We start from the raw sequence: 24,700 nt of genomic DNA, 5'->3' as shown, positions 1-24,700 counted from the left end.
AATTTAATGTTATATATATCTATCCCGTTTATAAGATTTATATTTTATAATACATTTCTTTCTACAATATTATTTATTTTAATATATAATTTAATATTTATATACCTTAATGTTCTAGATTTATTTTTTGAGTCACAGTAAATGAGCTATATGTTTGTCGAAAAAACACCATGTAGTGTCATATGAACTAAAAATTGATAATAACATGTATGTTCTTTTTTTATTATATTTTTTTTATACATATTGTTACCTCTTTTGGTGTTTTTATTGATTTATTCATATGTCATACTTATTTTATTGACTATTATAATTACAAAAAAAAAAAGTAATAAAAAAAGAGTTACAACAATTCTTTACCATGTTGTCATAGTCGAGGCAAGATATGGCTCAGTGTTTGTATGTTATACGATACTAATGGTTAGACAAAAGTATTGAAGTAATATTTATTAAATCAAAAATAATTTTTGTTATTTTTTTTATGAGTTATCATAATCATACTGTGAGTAACGACAGTTATTTTTCTTTAAAATGTACATATATTCTCGACTGGATTATTTTTTTGAACTCTATTTTATTATTATTATTTTTTATATTATTAGGAAACAACACAGTTTTTCTATGATGATTTACTTTGGACATTTATAAAGGTTTTTATTTATTTTTTGATTAATTGTCAAGCAATTAAATGTATAACATCCATTTATATATATTTTTGCTTCATAACATTTGTTATAATTTTTATATAATTTAAATGGCACAAAAACACATTCTTAGAGAATTCATTATTTACCATTAATTTAGCACATACAAGTGAGTGTTCTGTTTAATATTGTGGGTAAATACTATTGTTTCGTAATATTAACAAGGATTCGTTTACCGTTAATTTATATTTCATTCACATTACGGGACATGTTCAACTTTCATTTTCTTTGATTTTTTTTGGAAATAAGGAACATAAGCAATGCAAATGTATTGAATTATTATGGTTAACAAAGGCAATATTCATTTTTGGTGCACTTTTTGGTTGTTCTTGTAAAAGAGTCTTTGCTGCGGAAAAAATTATTTTTTTCTATATTATATGTATATAACTTGTATATTATATAATGTAATACATTATATATACATATAATAATATACATATAATATACATATAATATACATAATATACATATAATATAGAAAAAAAATAATTTTGTCCGCCGCATGAAAAATTTTGATAACTTTCCAATTATTTATATCATATCATCTGAAAGTAAAACGAAATTTTTGAGCACGAAGGACCTGAAGTTGATGAAATTCGTCATTCGCTCAAAAGATGTTAGATTTTTCAATTGAATTGAACTTTTAAATAGATGAAAACTCTTCACAGCAGTAACAAACATGTCCTCCAATCGAATTTGATTGCTAATTCAAGATACTTTAAATTAATAAAACTTTATATACTCAAAGATTTAACATATAGTTTCATGATTTGATCGTTTATTAAAAACAAAGTTTAACTTGCATCATATATATTAAAAAATATGCAACAAAAACAAAAATTTTCTTTTTAGTTAAATATGTTTTTTTTTGTAATATGTGAAGAATATGAAAAACTTTTTATAATTTCTGTACGGTAAGCGTATTATTAGACATTTCCTTTCATATATAATTTACTTTTTGATAAACTTTTTTTTTATTTAAACATTTCTTCTCTCATTAAGTTTGTTAAATATGTTTGTTTTTGTAAAAGTATATAATTCTTTGTACGTAATAAGTATATGTGTATAAATGTTTTCTCATTTATGATGATGATGATTGATACAAATACAGTACAGAAGGCATTTAATTTTCATTGAAATTGCTTTTTGATCGCGAAATATATTTATTGTTGTATTTACTTTCATTTTATTATTACTATAGGTTTAAAAAGTTTACTAAAGAGATGGCTTGAAAAAGGAAATCAACATAAAAAGATTTCTTCAAAAGAATTTTTTTAATAAATATGCTAAATTAACATGTACAACACATAATCTATAGGCCGTCCTTTTTCGATGTAAATATATGTATAATATGTAATAAAAATTGTAATTGGGCAACGAAAACGCAAAATTTGCATGATATATGTGTGTTTTGTGGTAATAAACTACGCACTTCATATGGGATTTTTTTTTCTCGCATATGATGATCTTTTTTTTTCAAACAAACATTCATTCCTACATAATTTTATTTTTATTTTGTGAATTTTGTTAACTCGTCTTTGTTGTCTTTATTTTTTTTTTTTTGCATAAACATGATGGTGTATTAATTTAATAACGTAAACTTAATGATCATTTATAAGTTTTACAATTTAAGAATAGTTTAACAATTTTCTTTAAAAATATATGATTATAAATATATTTTTTTATCAATGTGATTAAATTTTTAATCAAGATTGGGATGATACGCTAAAAATTTACATTATAGCATTAATGACATCTGTACCATCCCTTTTTCGAAAATGACACAACGTTGATATATTTTATGTCAACTAAATGTTTTTCTTTATCTATATCGTGTTTATAAAAAATATCCTTTATGATAAGAAAAAATATACATTTCAAAAATAACAAAGATATATGGATATACTTTTTGTCTTATAGAGCTATATTTATTATTTTTTTCATTATAAATTTATAGAAGAGTCATCATTTTTATTTTCAGGTAAAATTATTCATTTATTGATTTATATAGTTTAGTTAATAGTAATATATATTAATTCTATATATGCATTTATTGTTAATAATAAATACACGTGTGACAAAGATTGAATCATCGAATAATATATATATGGCGATTTTTATCGTTTAAATTTATATATCATTAAAGACGACTTTTTTTTATTGACTATTTTGTTTTTCGTTCGTGAATATTAATTTAGTAGTAAATGTTTATATTTAGTCTAAAATATCTAAATATTTTACCTACTTGAAATATAAGTTTAATATTCCGCAGGGTAACATAATTCACCGTATCTCTCTTTTTTCGCTATAATTTTCCTTCTTTGCAGATGTCGTCTATTTCTATTTATATATATTTTTTATTTTGTTAACCATGTAATTTACTTTAAAATGTCTCATAATTTTTGTTATATAATTTAACTAATTGCATTTTTTTGTTTTGTTATTATTAAATTGAAAATTTTCAAAGTCTAATTCTAAGCCATTTTCTTCTAATGTTTGAATTCCATTTTTCATATCATATCATCGTATATATAATATATATGTCGTAAATCGTAAATATATCGTATATATTTTTTGTTGTGTCTGAAAGTACGAAAAATTGCGATATTTGTTGAGTTGAGGCGGGACATAGTTCTCTCAATTTTTTTTTTACTTTTAAATAATCATATTTCGTATTTTATGTTGAGTATGTTAATTGTTATGTTTCTGGTTTCTTGAGCGTATGGATCGACAATTTAAGAGTAGATTGTAATAACTTCTCGTCCTCCTCCTCGTACCATTAATACTCGTTCGAGTCCTTCGGTGAGAACTTCAAGGAATTCCATATCTAAAAAAATTAATTTTAAATTAGAAAAAAATTAAAAAAAAAATTTTTTAAATAACGTACAACTGCATTCTCGATCTGGGCGCGTTTCTTTCGGAGGTCCTGGCAGATTCAAGATAACAAGTTGGGCATCATTTGACTTGTTAACGATGACTTCATTTAGTTTCACAGCCGTGTGCATGCGACGAACATTGGCTTCATCACTGTTTTGTGAATTTAAAAAAAAAAATGAGTAAATAATTAAGGAAATTTTTTTTTGTTAATGACTTACGGTCTCATTCCTCCGCTCTTCTGTTCTTTTTCTTTGTCCTTAATAGCAGACGGGGGTTTTTCCGTTGTTGTTGCTGCAACTTTTTCCTCTGTAGTTGGTTTCTCTTCCGGTTTCTTCTCATCATTGGCAGATGCGGCGTTATTTTCCTTCGTATCTTTGTCTTTCTCAGATTCAGTCTATAATTATACATAGGGAAGAGGAATTTTGATGATTCATCATTTGGGTCTCTCTTTGATGCATGGTTTTAGATTTTGGTGTGCGAAAACGTATTCTATTTACATTCAAACTCGCGCATATATGATTCTCAATGATCGAAAAATGTATAAATATATAGTATCTGTATATATTACCCAAATATGTTCAATAAAAGAGCCGTAACCCATTTCGGAGGGATCAATCTAGAAGAAAATTGATAGATTGAAAAAATTTGGGTAGTTTTTTGTTTTTTTTTTCAGTGTTTTTATTACAGGAGACAGGAGGGTTGCTCTGAAGACTTTTTGTGGGAATTAGCCGAAAAAGACGACAAACAAGGAGAAAATAATAAAACATGCTAAACTAAGGAAATAATTTACAGAACAAAGATACAAAAAAAATATAATATTTTTGTTTTCTGATAAGCATGTACAATTATTATTACAAAAAAAAAATTATATGAAAGATTTTACGGATGGCTTGCGCACACAAACATCAAAGAAGTCTTTTTAACGAAGGTTTGAATTCAAGGTTAAAATAATGGGAAAACATTTGTTTTAGCTTTTTTATAAAATTTATATTGACTTTGCCCTACAAAAGTTGAAACTTAGCACTTGGGGCAAAAACTATGCGTTTCCGAGCATATGTTCCATGGAGAAAAGTGATTCTTATGACTCAAGGCATGTTTAGCGCGAAAAAAAAATTTCAAAAAATTTTCACCCAAATCCTCTTATTATTATAAATTTTACTTTTCTCATAGTATCAAAAACAAAAAATAATGATAAAAAAGGTAGGGAGTAGAATATCACAAAGCAGGCCAACGAGTGACAGCTCTTTTACTTTTACAGCATCTTTCATACAAACATTAAAATTATGATTTACGAGTACAAAACTTATGCGAATACGAAATAATAATATAATAAAAAATGAATGATATAAAAATAAAAAGTGATTTTTCCTACTGTATTTAATGATATATGAAATTTTTAATCACTTCTAATTTATAAATGTTTCATGTACAAAATAAAAATTGATGACAAACAAAATTTCATCTTACCTCGTTCTTTTCTTCGACAGCTCCTCCATTCGGAACATCAGTATCGTCATCGTCGTCATCAACATCGTGATTGAATAAGTCGTCCTTGCGTTCGTCAGGCTCGGCAAAACGTACTTTAGTAGCTGTCTTTTCACCCTGATGATGAGTGTCGATGATTGTTTGCACCTGAGAACATTTTGGGTTTAAGATTAATACAAAAGTTGAAAAAAAGTGATACGATTATAACTTAAGCAAAAATAAACTCAAACTTAATAATATTTTTTTGTTACCGAATGTTGAAATAATACTTTTAAAAATTTTATGTCAACCAATTAAGAACTAAAACTTGCTAAAAAAGTTAAAACTAGCAACCATCTTGTAGGTGCTATAAAATCATTGTATAAAATTATCAAAGATGTATATGAATGAACATTGAGTACGGATGAGAAAATTGATACATGGAATGATGAACTGAAAAGAAAGATGAATTTTTCGTTGAAACTTGGTTAAAATGATCAACACACAAAAATTAACTCAGGAAATAATTAAAATTGATTGTGAAGCAAAATAAATGACAGAACACAGAACACTCAATTACGTACACATCGATAAGGAGGAGGTCCCTCAGTGTCTGTTTCCTTTAATAAATAATAAATTGAAATGTAATGAAAGTTTTTTTTTATTCAAAAAGCGAAAACGCCATTTTTTATTGAATTTCAATGCCTGCTACGATTCGTTCTAACTTTTCTTTTTAATCTTCTGAGATTTAATTAAATGGGTGAAATTTAATACTTTGGGTGTGAAAATGCAATTGCATTTTGTAACAAATTCGTTCGCACACATTTTCTTGCACTTTACATCTTCATAAAAAGTTTTATTGAATTTTCTCAAGAGAGATTTCGGGATGAAAGTAAGTAGCTGGGAGAAAACATGAAAGAAATTTTATTGCATCGATAAATTTAATGGTATAACATTGTTGCGAAAAAATGTATAAAAAATAAGAAAAAGTGCAGAGCAACAACAGTTTTTGTTGGATTGGTTTTTTTGTTTGTTGGATGTTATAAAGAAAGAAGTTGAGAGCTATAAACAAGCGCTACAATAAAGGGAGTGTGAAAGGAAATTTATAATTTTTGTTTTGTTTGAAGATTTTTCTTGGGAGTTTTGACTCATTCTAATACTTAAAGCTATCTTAACTTAAGGGATGTAAGGACAGATCAGTATTCGTTAGTCAAGATTTTTTTCAGTTCTGATTTAAAGTAGATAACGTTCTCGGTTCGCCAGACATTTACAGGGAGTTTATTGAAAAAGTTCAAGCCATCGTGAAAGATACTATTCCGTGAGTAATTTGTTCAGGATAGCGGGATTTGGAGTCCAGATCTTCGTCGGGTGTCATAGCTGTGTCGTTCTCGATAGTAATGAAAGTGTTTTAAAAGTGATGATTGAATTGATTTTGTGTTATAACAAATAAATATTTTTTTTATAATAAATGAATGCTCATGATGATAATGAAATTCTGTTTTCTACAAGAATAAAATTTCAATTAAAAATTGTAGCAATAAATGAAAAACGATTGGGAAAAATAAAAGAAACGTATATAACGTTAAAATAATAGAGAAAAAAAGTAACTGAACAAGAAACGAAGAGGATTTCGTTGTTTACCTCATGATTGGCATCGTTAAGATCATTCACATTTGACAGCTTTTCATTTTTAGAAGTTAAGTAAAAAATAAATTTTTTGTTAGAAATATCAAGAAAAAACAGTCATTTGAAGATCACATATCCATTCTTAAGTTTGTTTTTTTTTTGTAATATGACATGAGAAAAATATATGAATTTTTGAATAAAATAAAACTTATTCACAAATTTTTAAATAGAATTAAATAGGGTTAGTTACTCTTTTAACAATTATTTATAAATTTATTTTCTTGTTGAAGATATATTTAAACTTTTTTCGATCAGTAGTTTAATAAAAAGATTTAAATGTTTCGCATGATTTCCGAAAGAAACATTTTCAATAAAATATAGCAAGTTTGAAAGTAAATCATCTTGTACCTACATTGAATTGTATAAATTTTCACATAAACCAGAAAAAGGAAAAAAAATGCCAGACAAGATAAGTTCTTTTACAATAACAAAATATGTAAACTTTTTCCATTATTTTTTTTAATAGTATAAAAACGTATCAGTGTCCCGTTTAACTCATTTTTTCTTTTTCTCAACAACGAGACTCAGTGTTAGAATTCCATTTTTGTTTTAGCGCGACAGAAGACATTTTCTCATTCTCAATGATGATTTTATCGCAATCCATTTTGTTAAGTTTAGTCGCAAGACAGAAGAAAAAAGAACATTGAATAACTTACCACTCCTAAAGATTCCTTCTTGTTAAGTCTGAGTTCACGTAGCATCTGATTTCTTTGCTCCATCATGAGAGTACGTTCATAAGTATATGCGGATATGTCACTTGTCATCTATGTTTCAGGCAAAAATAGCACACAGGAAGAGAAAGAAGAAAGAAAAAATGTTGTCATGCAAAATGTATACGAGAGAGTGTGAGAGCTCGAACGATAAGATAAAATGTAATCCAGCGAAAAAAAAGGGAAAAATTGTTAAATTCTTCGATGACACTAAGCTCTATCTTCTTTCGTTCTTATCTCTCTTTTTTGTTTTTGCGACGGAAAACGCAAATATCCTTACCATTTCAACAACTTCAACTTCAGCTTCGATACGAAGATGATACAAGAAGACTTTCAGATCTTTCTTAATTTGAATCGAGTTGTCTTCCATTTGGGCAACTGTGAAAATGCGAAGTTTGCAATTACGCCATGTGCGACATTGTTTCAAGAGGAAGGGAAGTAACATAAGAAGACCTCCGTCGTGCACAATCCACCAAACGTCGATTGTTCCATAAATCTAAAAAATATTTTTTTTTAATAGATGAAGGCAAAAAAGGCAAGAGTTCTCAATAATTTACCTTTTCGGTTGTGCTTGGGAAGAAATTGATACCTTTTGGTACGAGAAGTGCCATTTTCGCAGAGCTTACGTGTCGCACGCTTTGCAAAAATACGTGCCAAGTACGACGATCAACATTTTGTCGCCATCCATATGGCCATCCGAGAATCACGGTATTTGGCTTCATGCCACCCAAGCCGATTGTTTGAATGCTAAAAATGTATTTTTTACAGATTTCGTCGAAAACGATAGAACAATAATAACTCACATATGAGATAATCCCTCGGCAACATCTTTCGTGCACAAAACCTCGACAAATCCCTTGACACGTTCATCTTTTATATATTTTTTCATGTATTCCTTCGCAGCAATCGCGTCTCCGCTCCGTTTCGAATAGTCACCTTCGATACACGAAACAGTGACTGTTAATCCCTTTCCAGCCTTCAATTGGGACGCGAACGAAATGAGTTTCTTGTATTTTGGCTTGAAATCGTTGTTCAGTTTGCACAAAACGAGAATTTGTGGGCGCCAATTCTTTGTGTGCGGAGGACCTTCTTCCAAACGAAGCAACGAATAACGGGCAGCAGATAAAGCCAAACCACGAATTCCATCTCCCCATTCTTTCTCAGCACTAAAATTATTAAAAAAATTGTGCATCTCTAATTTTAAGAAAAAGAAAAAAATCTTACCCTCGATATTCAATATATTTGTAGATAACCAACGCCATGCCCATTGCAAGTAAAGCAAACAAAACGGATGTCATAAACATGACACTAATGCAAAGTGTTAAGCCGATTAGGGATAATATCCAATGGTAGAAACGGAATCGTGGGCGCCAATTTGGTGTTCGCAACAGTGTCTGAACAGCGCACGCAAGATTCACAAAGCCGTAACACATGAGGAAGAACATCGAGAGCAAAGGTGCCAAGATATCGACATTTCCTGCAAAGAAAAAAAATCCAAAATAAAAAAAAATAAGAAAAAATTCACGATGATAATGAAGGCCATAAATATTTCCTCTTGCGATATGTTGTCAGTTGATGTCACTTTTGATATTATTTCTGCTGTTTTATTCATTCTGCTGAAGCGAAAAAAGCGAGAACGATGAAAATTGATCTACGAACAGCCGGAGTATAAATTCATCATTAATCATGTAGAAATTTTCTTCATTCTCTCTCATTTTCTTGCAAATTTCTTCTTTATTGAAAAAAAAAATACAAACCTTACTCAATTTAGGATTTATTTTCTGTTGAGAAACGTTGTTGATTTTTTTTTCATTTTAAATTGGTTTTTATGTAGCTAATACTTTGAAACAACGAAGATAAATAGCAGTAATGAAAAATCGATATTTTCACCTTTTTTTTATCATATTGAGAAGTTCATCGAATTACTTTTAGTTAAAAACGTATTTTTAACATCTTAAATGTTTATAAGATAAGCTCAAATATCCTTATGATCTTTTTTATATACATTTTCCTACAACTCATAAGAAAAAAAAAATTTTTTCAATTATCGAGTTCAGCAAAAACTCAAAGAATTTAAAAAAAAAAATAAAAAAAAAAATTTTTTTTTCAGATATTTAAAAATTAATAAAAATAATAGAAATAATTTTTTTTTTAATATTTAGGCCGCTCCAAATTTTTTTCTATGTTTTTGTCCCCTGCCCCAAAAATCCAATTTAAAAAAGTTAAAAATTTCATCAAAATTAACCATTTTTTGGTCATTTTCCTTACTTTTTCAAGGAATTTTCAAAAATTTTTTAAAATATTGTAATTTTTTAAATTTTTTTTTTGTTGAAAATCAAAATTTTACATGAATTTTCTTCTATAAAAATATTTCCTAAAAATTATTTTTCAAAAATTTTTGACGGTTATTTTTATTAAATTTTTTTTGTTAAAATTTTTAACTTAAAATACTTTCAGATCAATTTTAAATCATCAAATCTCAATGTAAATACCACAAAAACTATTAAAATATTTTAAAAAATTTGTTAAAATTTTGTCAAAAAAAATTTAAATAGTATTTCAAAACTTTTTTTTTTTATTTTGCCCCCTCTGATTTTGAAAAAAATGTTTTGGGACAAAAACATCGGAAAAAATTTGGAACGGCCTTAATATTTTTTTTTTACTATTTGAAAAAAAAAATTTTTTAAATATTTTTTTAAAAATATTTTTGTGAATATTTAATTTTTTAATATTTTTTTTTAAATATTTGAAAATAAAATTTTTTTTTAAATATTTTTTTAAAAATATTTTTGTGAAATATTTTTTAAAAATATATTAAAAAAAAAAATTCTTTGACTTTTTGCTCAGCTCGATAGTTGGAGAAAATGCATAAAAGTGTCAAAACTTTATCATTTCAAGTACCATCAAGAAATTTTCAATATTGAATTATGAAAAACATTGACATGAGGATAACTCTAATCCCGAGAAAGGCAATTTTAAGTACATATTATTGGATTCCTGACACTTGTCAACTTTACAATTACCTTCAGTAATTTAGGAGAATTGAAAATCAATATTAAATAATTTTTCGTTGCAAAAATTGTCAGTCGCATTTGAAATTTCATTAAAAGAATATCCCTTAAAAATGGTGCAAATTTACACAAAATCAAAGTTCAACGATGTTTTCGAATTAATTTTACAATTAGAATCCGTTATTGGACTCCGCTTATTCGCTAAAAATTGTGACGAGCCAAAAACATGGAAGGAAAAACTCCTTACGTTAACAATTCCAACGCACATTTGTTGCGTGGCTCTTTTTACGTTCTCAACGCCATACGTTTTGAACTACAGCTTAATATCGATCATCATAACAGCTTCGACGCTTGCCCTGTGTTTTCAGAATTTGCTTGGAACGTGGCTCATGTACATTAAAGGCGACAAAAGTCGTCTTTTAGTTGATTGGTGTCGAAAGATGTACGATGTTCAGGGCACTTATCACGAGAAATTGCACGAAAAAGCCGATAAGCACGTTCGAGAATGTCATAAATTCGCAAAAATCATCATCAAGGTATATCGATTGTTCTTGTACATGGATGCGTTTGCGATAACCTTGGGATTTGCAATTGTGGGAATATTTCTACCGGAAAGTATCTATCCAAAGTTCAGTTTCCCTTTGCCATTCTATCTGCCATTTGATGATCAAAATACATATTTATGCTATTGTTTGACACTGGCGGCGCAATTTAAGACTACCGTAGATGTTGGATCTCTTGGAATTTTTGTGTATGCAATGATGTACGTATTATCTGTGCATCACATCAAATACTTGGATATCATTTTGGAAGCAATCAAACTTTTACAACAAGACATGAACATTCAGGAGTGGTCAAAAGTCATCACAGACATGGTTGCCAATGTCAATGCATCGATTGGGATTTATCAAAATATTTATAGCGCACTTTTTTTCATGCTCGAGATGGCAAGTTTTGGATCCCTTTTCATCTTCGGATTAATATTACTCGTCGTGCATCAACAACTTTTCTTTGCAATTGGAATAACAGTCGTTGCTGCTTCACTTTTCATCCAATGTTACATCAACGAGATTTATTTGGAGAAATTTCGGGCAATTTCGGAGGCTCTTTATAACGTTCCATGGTACGAATTGCGACCAAAAGAACGAAAATTGATCATTATGACAATGTTCGCGTCGGATGTTTGTCCCGGATTGAATGTACTTGGCATTCATTCGCTTCGCATTGAAAGATTCACGAAAGTACTTCAAGCTGCGTATTCGAATTGTATCGTTCTGAAGGATTTGATTGAAAAGTAAACGGTGTCTCGCAAAAAAAATCGGTTTTTGGCCAAAAATACTAAATTTGAACACTCACCTAACAAAATTCCGCATTGACAAATGCACAATGTCAACAAGAGAGCACGTGTTGGTTCTCCGCGCTTTGATGAGACAGCGAAAGGTTGTAAGAACGGTATAATTTGATCCTTTGCAATAGCCTGTAATATAAAAAATATTTTTTGATCAATTTTTCAATAAAATAAAATGAAAGTGACTTACTTGTAACAATCGAGGAGCTCCCGTTAAACTCTGTAATCCAGCGCCGAGTGTTGATAAGAACGAACCGATTAGAATTACCCATTGATTTGGCCAAGCAATGTTCGCAACCACAAGTTTTCCGCCAATGGATTGCCCAAATCTACAAAAGAAACATAAATAATGAGTTTAAAAAGGTTCATTTGACACTCATTTATCTTTTTGCTCTTACTTATCTCGCAACAGTAAATTATCCACAGTGCCAGCAAAGAGAATGACGCACGACAAATACACCGTACTTGTTGTTAAAATTGCACAAATTGTACCGATGGGAATACTTTTTTGGGCATCTGCTAAATCTCCGGAACGATTTGAACCAGCCATGATACCTGAGGATGTGATGGAGCGAAACAGTGAATAAAAAGGCACGTATATGAATAAAATATGAGGTGTGTGAGTGTAAAATGTGCTTGAGTGCCTTTGAATGAACAAAACTAATCAATTTACTGCCGTTTTTGCATAAAATTCAAACAAAATGGAATATTAGTAGTTGTGTGTCAAAACAATGTTTCCTTCATTTGCATAACAATTATGCTTGTTACAATTTTTCTCTTAATCCACTCTGCAATCCATTAGGAACAAAATAAATTGTGTAAAACGGAAAACAATCATTCGCTCGTGTTGTTCGTCGTTCATACCTGAGCGAATTCCTTGTTTGCTCTTTGCACGACGACCAACGGAGCAAATAACAAAATAAATACAAACAATAAATTAAAATAAAAATTGTCGGAGAAACAAATAAAAGCGACATTTATTTTAATTGATGGAGACATTTTAAACACGTTTCTGTCGCACGTCATGTTTTATGTTCAGTAGCACGCGGATTATCCCTTCCAACGCTTTTAATCGTCGTGAAACTATTTGTGTTTGGTTAAGGAACACGAAACATTGACCTTGAGTTTCAATTAAGTATTTTTTTGTGTAAAAAAAAATTAATTATTTTTCAGTTAGGCCGCTCTAAAATTTTTTTTTTGTACTTTTTGTTTCATGCCCCATTTTAAAAGTTGAAAATTCAATGGGACAAAATAAAAAAAAAAGTTGAAAATTTACCAAAAATGACCGTTTTTTGGTGTATTTTTATAATTTTTAAAAGAATTTTCAAAAAAAATTATTGAAAAATTTTGAATTTTTATAAATTTTTGTACTGAAAATGATATTTTTACAAGAATTTTCTTCTCTAAAAATATATTTTCGAAAATCATTGAACTTAAGTTTTAAAAAATTTTTAAAAGTTTTTTTCTATGAACAATTATTTTTCAATATTTTAGTTAAATTGTTCTAAAATCAATTTTAAATAAGAAATTCAAAAAAGTAAAAAATTGTAAATGTAAAGAAATGTAAAATTTCCAAAGTTTTACTTGTCAAAAAATTTTGAAAAATAATTTTTTTGAAAATATTTTTTAGTAGTAAATTCATGTTAAAATACAATTTTCAGTACAAAAATTTTAGAAAATTGAAAATATTTAAAATTTTTTTGAAAATATATGAAAAACGACAATTTTTGATGAAATTTTTAACTTTTTTTTTATTTTGCATGGGACAAAAAGTTAAAAAAAAATTTGGATCGGCCTTAATAAAAAAAAAATTATTCGAGAAGAAAGAGTTTTAATTATTAAAAGATATTTATAGAGATACGTTTGTTGAAAAAAAGGAGGAGACGACTGGTTTTTCAAAAACCAAAAATTTAAACAAAAAAATTGAAAATGGAAATAAATCACGGAAAATGTTTAAAGACAAAATGCAAAATAGTTCTGAAGTGCTTGATAAATAACAATGCAGAACTTAAAGTTGAAGAATATCATAACGAGAGTGTTTCAATTACGCGTGTTTTTCTTGAGAAATTTCAAAATCACATGAAAAAGAAGGAAAAAAACTGCAACGAGTAGAAAAACTTTTTGCATGTTATTCAAGTAAACACCATTAGTAACATTTGCATTTTATGTTTTAATATAGAAAAGTTTGGTTTTTTTTTGAATTGCATCCAGCATCTTGCCAAAGTTAGAAAGTTAGCGAAAGTTTAAGATTTTTTTTTTTTTCATAGTAAATTGCGTTCTAAAACTTTTTTTTCTTTTCAATTGCAAAACAAAATTGTGTGAAATTCGTTATGTTTTGCAATGAGTCTTGACACTTGTTTGTTGTTGCCTGTTCGTGGTCACAGATGTGTGACAACGATAAGGAATAGAAGCGTTTTGCTCTTTGTTAAAAACAAATAAAATGATTATAATATAATAATGTTGGAGAATTGTGTTTTTCATTAAAATCATGTATGGTTATGTCGAGTATTATTTACATTATAGTTTAAAAACTTTATCGTATAGTCGTTTTACTGCAACAATGAATTTAAAGTATTTATTATGCAAACTTTTTAGAATATTAATTTGTTTTATATGTTAGTCGTATCGTTGGTTGCAATGAGCATGAAAATAAGATGATGCCAAAAAGTAGGGTATATTGTTAGATAATTGAGTTTGCAGAGCATTTTCGATTAAAAATGATATATTTGATTTTTTTTTTTTCAATATAAGGTCGCCTTAAATTTTTTATTCAAAAATCGAATGCAATGGGACAAAATAAAATAAAATTCAAAATTTAACCTTTTTTTTACATTTTCATATTTTTTTAATTTTTTTTTAATTGTTTTCAATTTTCAAATTTTTTAAAAAATATTTTAAATTTTCAAATTTTTTAAAAAATATTTTCAATTTTCAAATTTTTTAAAAAAATTTTTCAATTTTCAAAATTTTTTCTTAAAAATATTTTCAATTTTCAAATTTTTTAAAAAAATATTTTCAATTTTCAAAATTTTTTAAAAATATTTTCAATTTTCAAAAATTTTTAAAATATTTTCAGTTTTTAAAATTTTTTAAAAATATTTTCAATTTTTAAAAATTTTTTGTATTAAAAATTGTATTTTTACATGAATTCTCTCCTCTAAAAAAATTTCAAAAAATTTAGTTTCCAAATCAAAACATCGAAAAAAAATTTAAAACGGCCTAAATTAAATTTTTAACATTTTTTTTTATAACAAACCAACTGAAATGTTGACAATTATCAGTCTATAAGATTTAAACTGCGAATTTTATTTTAATTTTCCTGAATTGCGCGTCAAAATAGAATTTATTCCCATTGTTTGTTGTTATTGTCATTCAAATCCAACAAATTTGAAAATTTTTCGTCAAGCGAGTGACAAATTCACTGAATAACTTTATGAGGCGTCTATTTTATGTTTTTTCTGCTCTATTTATTGTTGTGTCGTAAAAAATCCAAAAAGTGGATAAATAAACAATAAATAAATGGAAATCCTGTGGGACAAATTTGTAACAGAAAAAAACACGAATAAAACACTCGAGTGATTGATGTTAAATGAGTAGATAATATTTGTTACTTCTGACTGATGGAAATTCGTTTTTTTTTTTCTCAGAAATCCCTGTATTTATTTATTACATTGACGTTTCGTGAGAGGAAACTTTTAATAAAAACTGATCAGTGCGACGCGACGCAAATAAAGATTGACAGAAGCTTTGATTGATTTTCACATATAATTTTTAATTACCGTAAAAGCATTTTTAATCGAGGTTTTTTGCTCGATCTTGACACGAAATTCAGCAGAAATTGAGATTTTTGCTTTGATAAAATCAAAATAGATACAAATGTGATCAAAATGACGAACATCAGAAGGACAATGTCAACTGTAATTTGTAAACATGACAATTTCTTTGCTTTTTTTTCGTATTTTGGCTTATATGTGATTTTTTTGTACGTCGCAAACAATTTTTGGTAAAACGAAACTTATGGCTTGGATTTTCTTGTATTGTCATTTAAGAATAAAATAGAGCATGAATTGCATATTTTTTCTTATATTTGTGCAAGTTCATCGAAACAGTGATTTTTTCTTATATTTTTATATAATTTCGAACAAATCTTGTTTTTGATGAAACAATCGTATTAATTTTTTGCAAGACAAAAATTTTTCAAAGTAAAAAATAAGTCAAAATTAATCACGTTTTACATTATATTTTGTGCTAACTTGATTCAAGAACATTTTTACTTAATTTTTCTATTCAAAAGAACGACAAAAACTAGCCAAAAACTTTTCTCTTTTAAAGCAAAAATACAAAAAGGAAAAATCAGAAAGTTGGCGTCGCTGTTTGTCCTTGATATATTTTTTTTTTGGTAAAAATTGTGAGAATAAGAGAAATACTGTTCTTTAAATAAAAGGAAAAAGTTTCTACGCAAGTTTTTATCAATTTGTTACAAAAAACTCTTAATCCCTTTTTATGAGTTAAGCAAAGTTGTTGTATTATTTTTAGCTTTTTTCGTTTATTTTCGTAAACCAAACGTAATGAAAAAGCCAAAAATTGTCTATTCTACAAGACGTTAGATTAATGATGAAAAGGCATGAGTGAGTTGTTAGTAAGGATATGGGGATCGTTGAAGTAAAAATAAACAGTTTTCATCATTTTTCATTTTCAACATTGACTGAAAATTATGCTGACTGGATTTTTTTTTCATTTTTTTTATAAATTTATGTTCAGATTTTTAAAAATTTTGTGTTCTTGTTTTTTTTTCGCCAATTTTTTAAAATAAACAATAAAATATCCAATAAAAATAAAAACATAAATTTTGATAAAATTAACAAAGAAATGAGTAAAAATACTTTTTCAAGTATTTTACTTATAACTTATATTAATTTGTAAAAAATAAAAAAAATAATATCCAAAAAAAGTCAAGTTGAAAAAAATGATAAATGAACTTCTGTTGGTTTTTCTTCTGAAATTTTGTTAAAAGCTTACCTGTTACCGATGGGAAGAAAATACCAATGAGAATAGTAAACGTCGTCGTAATGTCAGCCATAACTTGGTTGTAACTGTTCTCTTTGGTCTTTTCATAATCCTTTGGATCACGTCCGTAGGCAATGTATTGTCCATCCTATTTTTTATTTTTTTTTCGTAAAATTTGATTAGAACATGATGTATGACATGAGACATAGAAAAAAAGACAAAAAAAACATTAATAGAGATAAAAGCTATTTGACACTTTCTGCTAATCTCTCGATCGTCTCTTTTTTTTTACAAATTTTTTTTTTCTGAACAAGAACGCGAAAAATAATAAATTTAATTACCTGCAAAAAGGATGGCATCAAGTTTTCAAACAAGACTCCGCTTTCTAATCCTCTAATACCCTTAACAACCGTGGCATTGCTCTCTGAAAGAAAAAATATTGAAAAGGAAAGCACGTAAGATTTAGTGTGTGACAAAAATATTTAAGCGCAAAAAACAATTAACTCACCTTTGAAATATTCGTCGCATTCACCATTTTCACAGAAAATATTCCACAATCCGCTGCCTCGATCTTTGGTACAATTACCGATGTCTATATCCTTCAACAGTCGGTTGCCCAAAACGCACATACTGAAAGAAGAAGAAACAACATGTTAAAGACATTTTCGCATGACATGAAAAAATTTCACATTTTTTTTTTCATTTACAAAACATCCGGGATCGAAGTTCAACATATGGAAAGAGACTTTAGTCTTATAAACAAAAGAATTCAGCAGAGAACAGGTTATAACGAACCGCACGTGTATTATTTTTTGACAGGATGTTGTTTTCCTTAACGTTATTATTCATTTATTAACTTTTTTCGTCGTTCTTTATCATAAAGTAATGTTGAGTTTTTTTCGGTTTAATCTTTGTTGTGTGAGAATCTTTTGATAAAAAATATGTAAAAAAAAATATTAAAAAAAAATATATTAAAAAAATATTTTAAAAAATATTTAAAAAAAATATACCTATTAAAAAAATATTTTAAAAATTTATTTTGAAAAAATACATAAAAAACTGTTAATAAAAGAAGTTTTCAACTTCAAAAATAGATAATTTATATTCGTCAAAATAAAAAATAGCAGAAAAAAGCGAACTAAAAAGGAATAAACAAGAGAAAATTTTTGAGAACCAAAACCTGAATATAAAGGATTTATTTCAGAATAAATATTAATACTGACGCAGACTAAAATAAATCCTTTATATGAGAGTTTTTGTTCTCAAAAGTTTTGTAACTTTATTTACTTGGCCCATTTTCGACTCTTGTTTAAAGCCTCTTGTTTATTCCTTTTTAGTTCGCTTTTTTTCTGCTATTTTTTATTTTGACGAATATAAATGATCTATTTTTGAAGTTGAAAACTTCTTTTATAACATTTTTTTAATATATTTTTTTTTTAATATATATTTTTTTTTATTTTTTTTTAATATATTTTTTTTATTATATTTTTTTGATATTTTTTTTAATAAATTTTTTTAAAATATTTTTTATACATTTTTTAAAATTTTTTTTTCCTTTTTGAAATTTTTTTAAAATTTTTTTTCCTTTTTGAAATTTTTAAAACTGTATAAAAAATTTTTTAAAAAATATATTTAAAAAAATATCAAAAAAATATAATAAAAAAATATATATTTATATTATTTCATTTTTTTAATTTTTTTTTAATTTTTTTATTTTTCACTTTTGCTCTCGAATTTTTCTTCATTTATAATTCATTTTGGTAGCATTTTTGTTTGAAGATGTTTCAAGATCATGAAGATTAAGATAAATTATGTTGTTTATATTAATTTTTAATCTTGTTTGCGTTCAAGTAATTGAGTAACGAGGATATGTGATTTGAATATTTTGCTCAACTTTTTCAAAACAGAACGAAATTTCATGAAAAAAATAAATTTAAAACAGAGGAAAACATGTAAAAGACACTCTTAAGGTGTAACAATGTTGGGATTAACATCTTCATCCTGCTTGAATCTCTTAACGGCAATATAACAATAGAAAAACACCTTTCGTCGTCTCCTTATAACGATAATAATGATAATGGGAAGTCTAACAATACCCAAGTCTCGCATAGATATTATTTTTCTGTTACTTTTTTCATCAACATGCGACATGTGTTCTTTCTTTCTTTCTTTTTTTACGATAATGATGATTGTCATACGAAGCCCTGCGTAAAAGTAAGAGAGCGTTATAATTGTACTCACTGTAATTTATCATTTCCTTTGATATTTGTAAAGATGCCAACGTAAACAGCAATTATGGAGAAAATGACACATGCCAAGGCGACACCAGCGAATTTGTTAACGAATTTTACACCAACGAACACAATACAACCTGAAAATATGAAAAATTCAAAAATTATTCTAGTTGCGATGAGTGAAAAAAAAAGAAACTTACCCATGATGACTAACAAAATGGAGCCATAAACACGAAAATTATTATACATAATATTAGGATCTTTTGTAAAATCACCAAATATTGATAACCATGGCGCCATGTAAGTCTGAAAGGAAAACGTATAAACACACAAAAAAATTAGATCGAATTACTATGCTAACTATAATGGATGATGATATGGTAACTATGTCATCATTATCGAAGTTGTTAGGAACGCATGTTGTCGTGTCATGTCCCAAAAAAGAATCGAAATGAAAGAGTGAACCAAAAACATCTTAATGTATGTACGAAAAAAAACGTATAAATATTTTTAAATGACCAAAAATGACAAAAGAATCTTTTTTGGGGAAATGTTCGTAACTATGTCGAAGGCAGAAAAATAACAAAGTTTATTATTGTCGGTATTAAAATGATAACATGCTTACCAAAACAATTTCAACAGCACCCACGATGTACATGGCAGCAGCTAAGGTCGTTCCTGTATAAAATAACATTCCTACTGCGCCGCCGAACTCCGGACCAAGTGCTCTGTTAAAATAAAAAAAAAGCAAAAATTAGCAAAAATTTCAATATTTGTTAAAAATTAATTATTAGATCAAAAACATATTTTTATTATAAAAAACTTTAACTTTATAGAAAGAGTTTACTTTTCGAATTGTCACGGATGAATAAATTCTAACTCTTTTAATTTCCTCTTCAGTAAAAGTTTGAAAATTTTTCATTACGACAAAAAACTCAAAATGCTACTTTTATTATAATTTTTGTGATGAATTTTAATTCCGAATATTCGTTATCTAAATGCAATCATTTTATATATTAAAACAGAAGTTACATTTATAACTTTAATTAATATACCTGAGAAAAGTTTTTATTATATTTATTTAAGGGAAAGAAACATAATTTTAAAGTATTAGAGCCCCTCTGACGGAGCAAGATTTGACAAAAATAACATTCCTACACAGTTTTTTTGTTTTGATTTAGTTTTCAAAACAAAACTATGTCAGTTTCTATTTTTTGGCATTTTTAAGTTATAAAATGAATAAAAATGATAAATTAGAGCCCTCTGACAAATTTCAATCCATTTGGAGCAAGATTTGACAAAAAAGCTCAAAATTTATTGTCAAAATAAAAAATAACGAAAAATTAGCAAAAAATAATTCATTTTGTGATTAATTTTTATTCCGAAAAGAAAAAATTTTTTTTCAGTTTCAATTTTTTGGCAGTTTTGAGTTATAAAATGATTTATAAATATAATTAGAGCCCTCTGATTTCATTTAAACAAAAATAGTTACACTTTATAAAGAAAAAATTTAATTAATTTAGTTTTTGAAAAGTTTTTATTATATTTATTTTAATTTGGAAAGATTTGAAACATAATTTTAAAGTTTGAAGAGCCCCTCTTTTCATCCATTTGGAGCAAGATTTGAAAAAAAATTCAAAAAAAAAATTTTTTTTTGACACAGTTGCTACTTTTATTATTGGAGCAACATGTTTGACAAAAATAGCTTTGACACAAGTTTTTTTGTTTTTTAGTTTTCAAAAACAAAACAAAACTATGTCAAATGATAAATTAGAGCAAAAAATTTCATATTTGGAGCAAGATTTGAATATTTTGACATTTAGTTTTTTTTTTTATAAAAAACAACTTTTTTGGCAGTGAAAAAGTGAGTTTTTATTTATTTTTAGTTTAAATGAAAAAAAATACTTTTATTTTTTTTGAGAATTTTTTTTCCTAATATTCTTTGAATTTTTTGGCATTTTAATATTTAAAAATGATAAAACAAATTACATTTATAAATCAATTTATACCTGGAGTTTTTATTAGATTTGATTTGATAAATTTCTGACAAATTTTTATCCATTTGGAGCAAGATTTGACAAAAATAGCTTTGACACAGTTTTTGACACAGTTTTTATGCTGTTGATTTAGTTTTTAAAACAAAACTATGTCAAAGAAAAAATTTTTTTTCAGTTTCAATTTTTTGGCAGTTTTGAGTTATAAAATGATTAAAAATGATAAATTAGAGCCCTCTGACAAATTTCTATCCATTTGGAGCAAGATTTGACAAAAATAGCTTTGACACAGTTTTTGACACAGTTTTTTTGCTCTTGATTTAGTTTTTAAAACAAAACTATGTCAAAGAAAAAATTTTTTTTCAGTTTCAATTTTTTGGCAGTTTTGAGTTATAAAATGATTAAAAATGATAAATTAGAGCCCTCTGACAAATTTCAATCCATTTGGAGCAAGATTTGACAAAAATAGCTTTGACACAGTTTTTTTTTTTTGCTCTTGATTTAGTTTTTAAAACAAAACTATGTCAAAGAAAAAATTTTTTTTCAGTTTCAATTTTTTGGCAGTTTTGAGTTATAAAATGATTAAAAATGATAAATTAGAGCCCTCTGACAAATTTCTATCCATTTGGAGCAAGATTTGACAAAAATAGCTTTGACACAGTTTTTGACACAGTTTTTTTGCTCTTGATTTAGTTTTTAAAACAAAACTATGTCAAAGAAAAAATTTTTTTTCAGTTTCAATTTTTTGGCAGTTTTGAGTTATAAAATGATTAAAAATGATAAATTAGAGCCCTCTGACAAATTTCTATCCATTTGGAGCAAGATTTGACAAAAATAAAGTTATGTTAAGTATAAAAATTTAAATCTCTTAATGAATTGACACAAAAAAAAATTAACTAATTACAATTTTTATATTTTATTTTCATTTAAAAAAAATTTCAAAAAATATTTAAAAAAAAAATATTTTAAAAATATAAAAGAAAATAGTATAAAAATTGACTTTCGCAGTTGAAAACTTCAAAATTTTTTTTTATTTTTTTTTTTTTTTATTAAATTATTTTAAATTATTATTTTTTTTATTTCTTTTGAACTTAATATTTTACGAAACAAAATATTTTTCATAGCATAACGAACGATTTACATTAATTAATTTTTGTAATTAACAAATTCACAATCACATTATTGAAATCAAATTTATAGCTACCTTGACATAAAATTGTCGCCCTCTTCATTTAATCGAGAAGCGGAAAATTTATATCGTTAATAAAATACTTTTAATAAAAAAATTTTTCTTCTCTCACACAATTTTATTATTATTGCTCTATTATTATATCACTAAAGCATTTAAACTAATATAAATAAAATATGGCTTGTTGTTTAAGTATCATTAACATAAATAAATAAGGAAAATAACAATAAAAGAAAAAAAAACTCTTACCGTGATATCATAAAATAACTGCCGCCCGCCGGTACAACGCCATTGGTTGCGATCGCAGACATCGAAATAGCCGTTAGCATAGTCTAGAAAAAGGGAGAAAATGTTTTTTAAAATTAAAATGTGATGGTAACATAAATATGTCGAGAGGAATTTTGTTTATTTCTGCTTAGAAAAATAAATTAGCTCGTCTCGAGATACTCGACAGTGAATAAACAGCAAGTTTATGAATTTTTTTTCCGTTTATTGACATTTCGATTTGTTTTCTGTTTACTTTCAGACGAATTTCGCGCCTTTTATTCAATTTATAAAATTGTTTTTCGCTTGTTTTAGTTCGATTCGATTCGGATATTTTTTGTTTATGAATTTGAGTGCTTCACGTTTTAAGCCTTTTCGAGCTTACGATAATAATAATAACTCTTGTCTCATATCTTTATTTATGAATTATCTTGTGACATTACGTCTTGCTAAGTTAGCTTCAAGATGTTGTTATTTTTAGTGAAACAACAACAACAACGCACTCAATGTCCCAAAGAGACAAGCAAATGTTTATTTTCCATTAAAAATACTTCTTTTTCACCCTTATATTTTTTGTTAGTGCTTATCTTCAAGGTTACGATGACGACATTTTTTTTCCAAGATGTTCTTTGTTATTTTTATAGGACTGCAAGAAAAAAATTCGTTGATCCCTTTGCTCAAATATTTCGGCAACGCAATATGCCGCATGTATAAGTAATAATCATTATCATCATAAATATTTTGTGTAATGGGGTTCAAAACGATTCCGAAGGTTCTTTCTTCTTTGTTCGTTGTTTGCACACTTGTTTTTGTAATGTGAAAGGATAACAAGAAAGAAATTATTCTCCACAGAATTTTATCAATATTTAATGAAAAATTTGTTTCTTTTTCGTTAAATTCTCTTTTTTGTGTTTTTTTTTATTGGAATCATCAAAGAGATGCCTCTCAACGTTTTGGTTATTAAGTTTAAGCGGTAAATTTATACTTTCACGAATTGAAGAAAAGCTTTGAATTTGACGTTGATTTACATTTTTCAAGGAATTTTTTGTTGAATTGTGTTAAGCTCTTTTTTGGCAGTAAAAGAACAACAAGTTTTTCACACATTAATAAATTTTGTTAATTTTTTTTTTAATTTTTAGAAACAGATTTTAAGTTTTATTTTAAGAAATTTCGAAATTTTTCAATATTTTTAAAATAATTTTTGAGAATGAATTATTTTAATGAATTTTTATTAATTTATTTTTTGATTTTATGAAAAATTTGTAATTTTTGTGTCAGAAACATTTAAAAAAATACAACTATAAATTATAAAAAAAAAATACTTTAAAAAAGTCGAAAATTTAAGAGAAAATGTAACTTGTAACACTCTTAACTTCAAAATTAGCCTTTTCTTAATTTATCTACAGTTTTCTGTTTCATTTGAATTTTTGTATTTTTTTTTTCTCTCAGCATTCTCTACATAACGGTACTTTTTATAAGCCTCAAATTTTTGTTTCCAAAAACTTTTTTAATTGACAAAAAAAATCCGTTAAACATGTTTCAGTCATTTCGATCAATTAAGCCGAAATGACAAGCCCGGACTGACACGTGATTTTTGTATTGAACGAACTCACGTACAATAAAACAAATACGAGCAATTTATTATTTTGTAAAATATTTGTACAGCTAAATGGAAAATGGAAGGGTATCCTGATGGTACGTGATCATCGCTTTTTGCATTATTTTACATTTGAATAAAGAATGGGCGATTAAATTTATTTGTTTAAAGTATTTTAAGTTTAAAGTAACTGTTGAAATTTAACACAAAAAAGTGAAGCACAGTAGAGAAACAAAAATTAAGGCAATTTTATGGAAAATCTTCCCTAACCCAATTCAAATTTATTCATGTATGTTACACAAGATGCTATCTATTTTATTACATCATTTTGATATGTGTTAGAGACGAACGGTATAAAATTTTAATATTTTGAATAAAAAATTTTTTTTTATTAAGTTTTTTTTTTAAATTTTTCAGATTTAAAAAATACACAAAGGAAATGCTTACCACACAACAACATGTAAGTACAATTAAAAATCCACAAATAGCTCCAGCTGTACCGACAACCCATGTTAACCGAATAAATAATATGACACCGAAAATATTTTGGATGCATGGCAGGAACACACCGACAAGCGTACCTGAAAAATTATTATTATAGCCATTATTAGACACAGC

At 26.8% G+C, this 24,700-nt stretch overlaps 1 protein-coding gene across 7 annotated transcripts in view; it reads right to left on the bottom strand.

Moving 5' to 3' along the window:
* Positions 1-3,255: 3,255 nt before the first annotated feature.
* LOC134827474 (solute carrier family 12 member 4) overlaps positions 3,256-24,700 on the bottom strand; it is a 118,705-nt gene continuing 97,260 nt past the window's right edge. For 4 of the 7 annotated variants that reach the window (XM_063840136.1, XM_063840142.1, XM_063840140.1 and 1 more), the window contains 22 exons: positions 24,530-24,663; positions 22,471-22,553; positions 19,664-19,766; positions 19,239-19,344; positions 19,046-19,175; positions 17,313-17,434; positions 17,146-17,228; positions 16,817-16,952; positions 12,196-12,352; positions 11,988-12,126; positions 11,806-11,926; positions 8,663-8,915; positions 8,242-8,604; positions 7,996-8,185; positions 7,719-7,934; positions 7,385-7,492; positions 6,684-6,722; positions 5,046-5,210; positions 4,147-4,194; positions 3,797-3,972; positions 3,589-3,728; positions 3,257-3,528 (listed from right to left, as the gene is read on the bottom strand). In XM_063840136.1, coding sequence (XP_063696206.1) covers positions 3,437-3,528; positions 3,589-3,728; positions 3,797-3,972; positions 4,147-4,194; positions 5,046-5,210; positions 6,684-6,722; positions 7,385-7,492; positions 7,719-7,934; positions 7,996-8,185; positions 8,242-8,604; positions 8,663-8,915; positions 11,806-11,926; positions 11,988-12,126; positions 12,196-12,352; positions 16,817-16,952; positions 17,146-17,228; positions 17,313-17,434; positions 19,046-19,175; positions 19,239-19,344; positions 19,664-19,766; positions 22,471-22,553; positions 24,530-24,663 — 3,104 coding nt within the window. In that variant the 3' untranslated portion in view covers positions 3,257-3,436. Of the gene's footprint in view, positions 3,529-3,588; positions 3,729-3,796; positions 3,973-4,146; positions 4,195-5,045; positions 5,211-5,626; positions 5,663-6,683; positions 6,723-7,384; positions 7,493-7,718; positions 7,935-7,995; positions 8,186-8,241; positions 8,605-8,662; positions 8,916-11,805; positions 11,927-11,987; positions 12,127-12,195; positions 12,353-16,816; positions 16,953-17,145; positions 17,229-17,312; positions 17,435-19,045; positions 19,176-19,238; positions 19,345-19,663; positions 19,767-22,470; positions 22,554-24,529; positions 24,664-24,700 lie in introns of all 7 variants that reach the window. The other 3 variants (XM_063840137.1, XM_063840139.1, XM_063840141.1) reach the window with 3 other exon arrangements.

This window comes from Culicoides brevitarsis, chromosome 1 (assembly GCF_036172545.1).
Source record: "Culicoides brevitarsis isolate CSIRO-B50_1 chromosome 1, AGI_CSIRO_Cbre_v1, whole genome shotgun sequence".
NCBI classification, from domain to species: domain Eukaryota; kingdom Metazoa; phylum Arthropoda; class Insecta; order Diptera; family Ceratopogonidae; genus Culicoides; species Culicoides brevitarsis.
The sequence above is the reverse complement of the archived record's forward strand: the minus strand, read 5'-3'. Positions and strand labels throughout refer to the sequence as shown.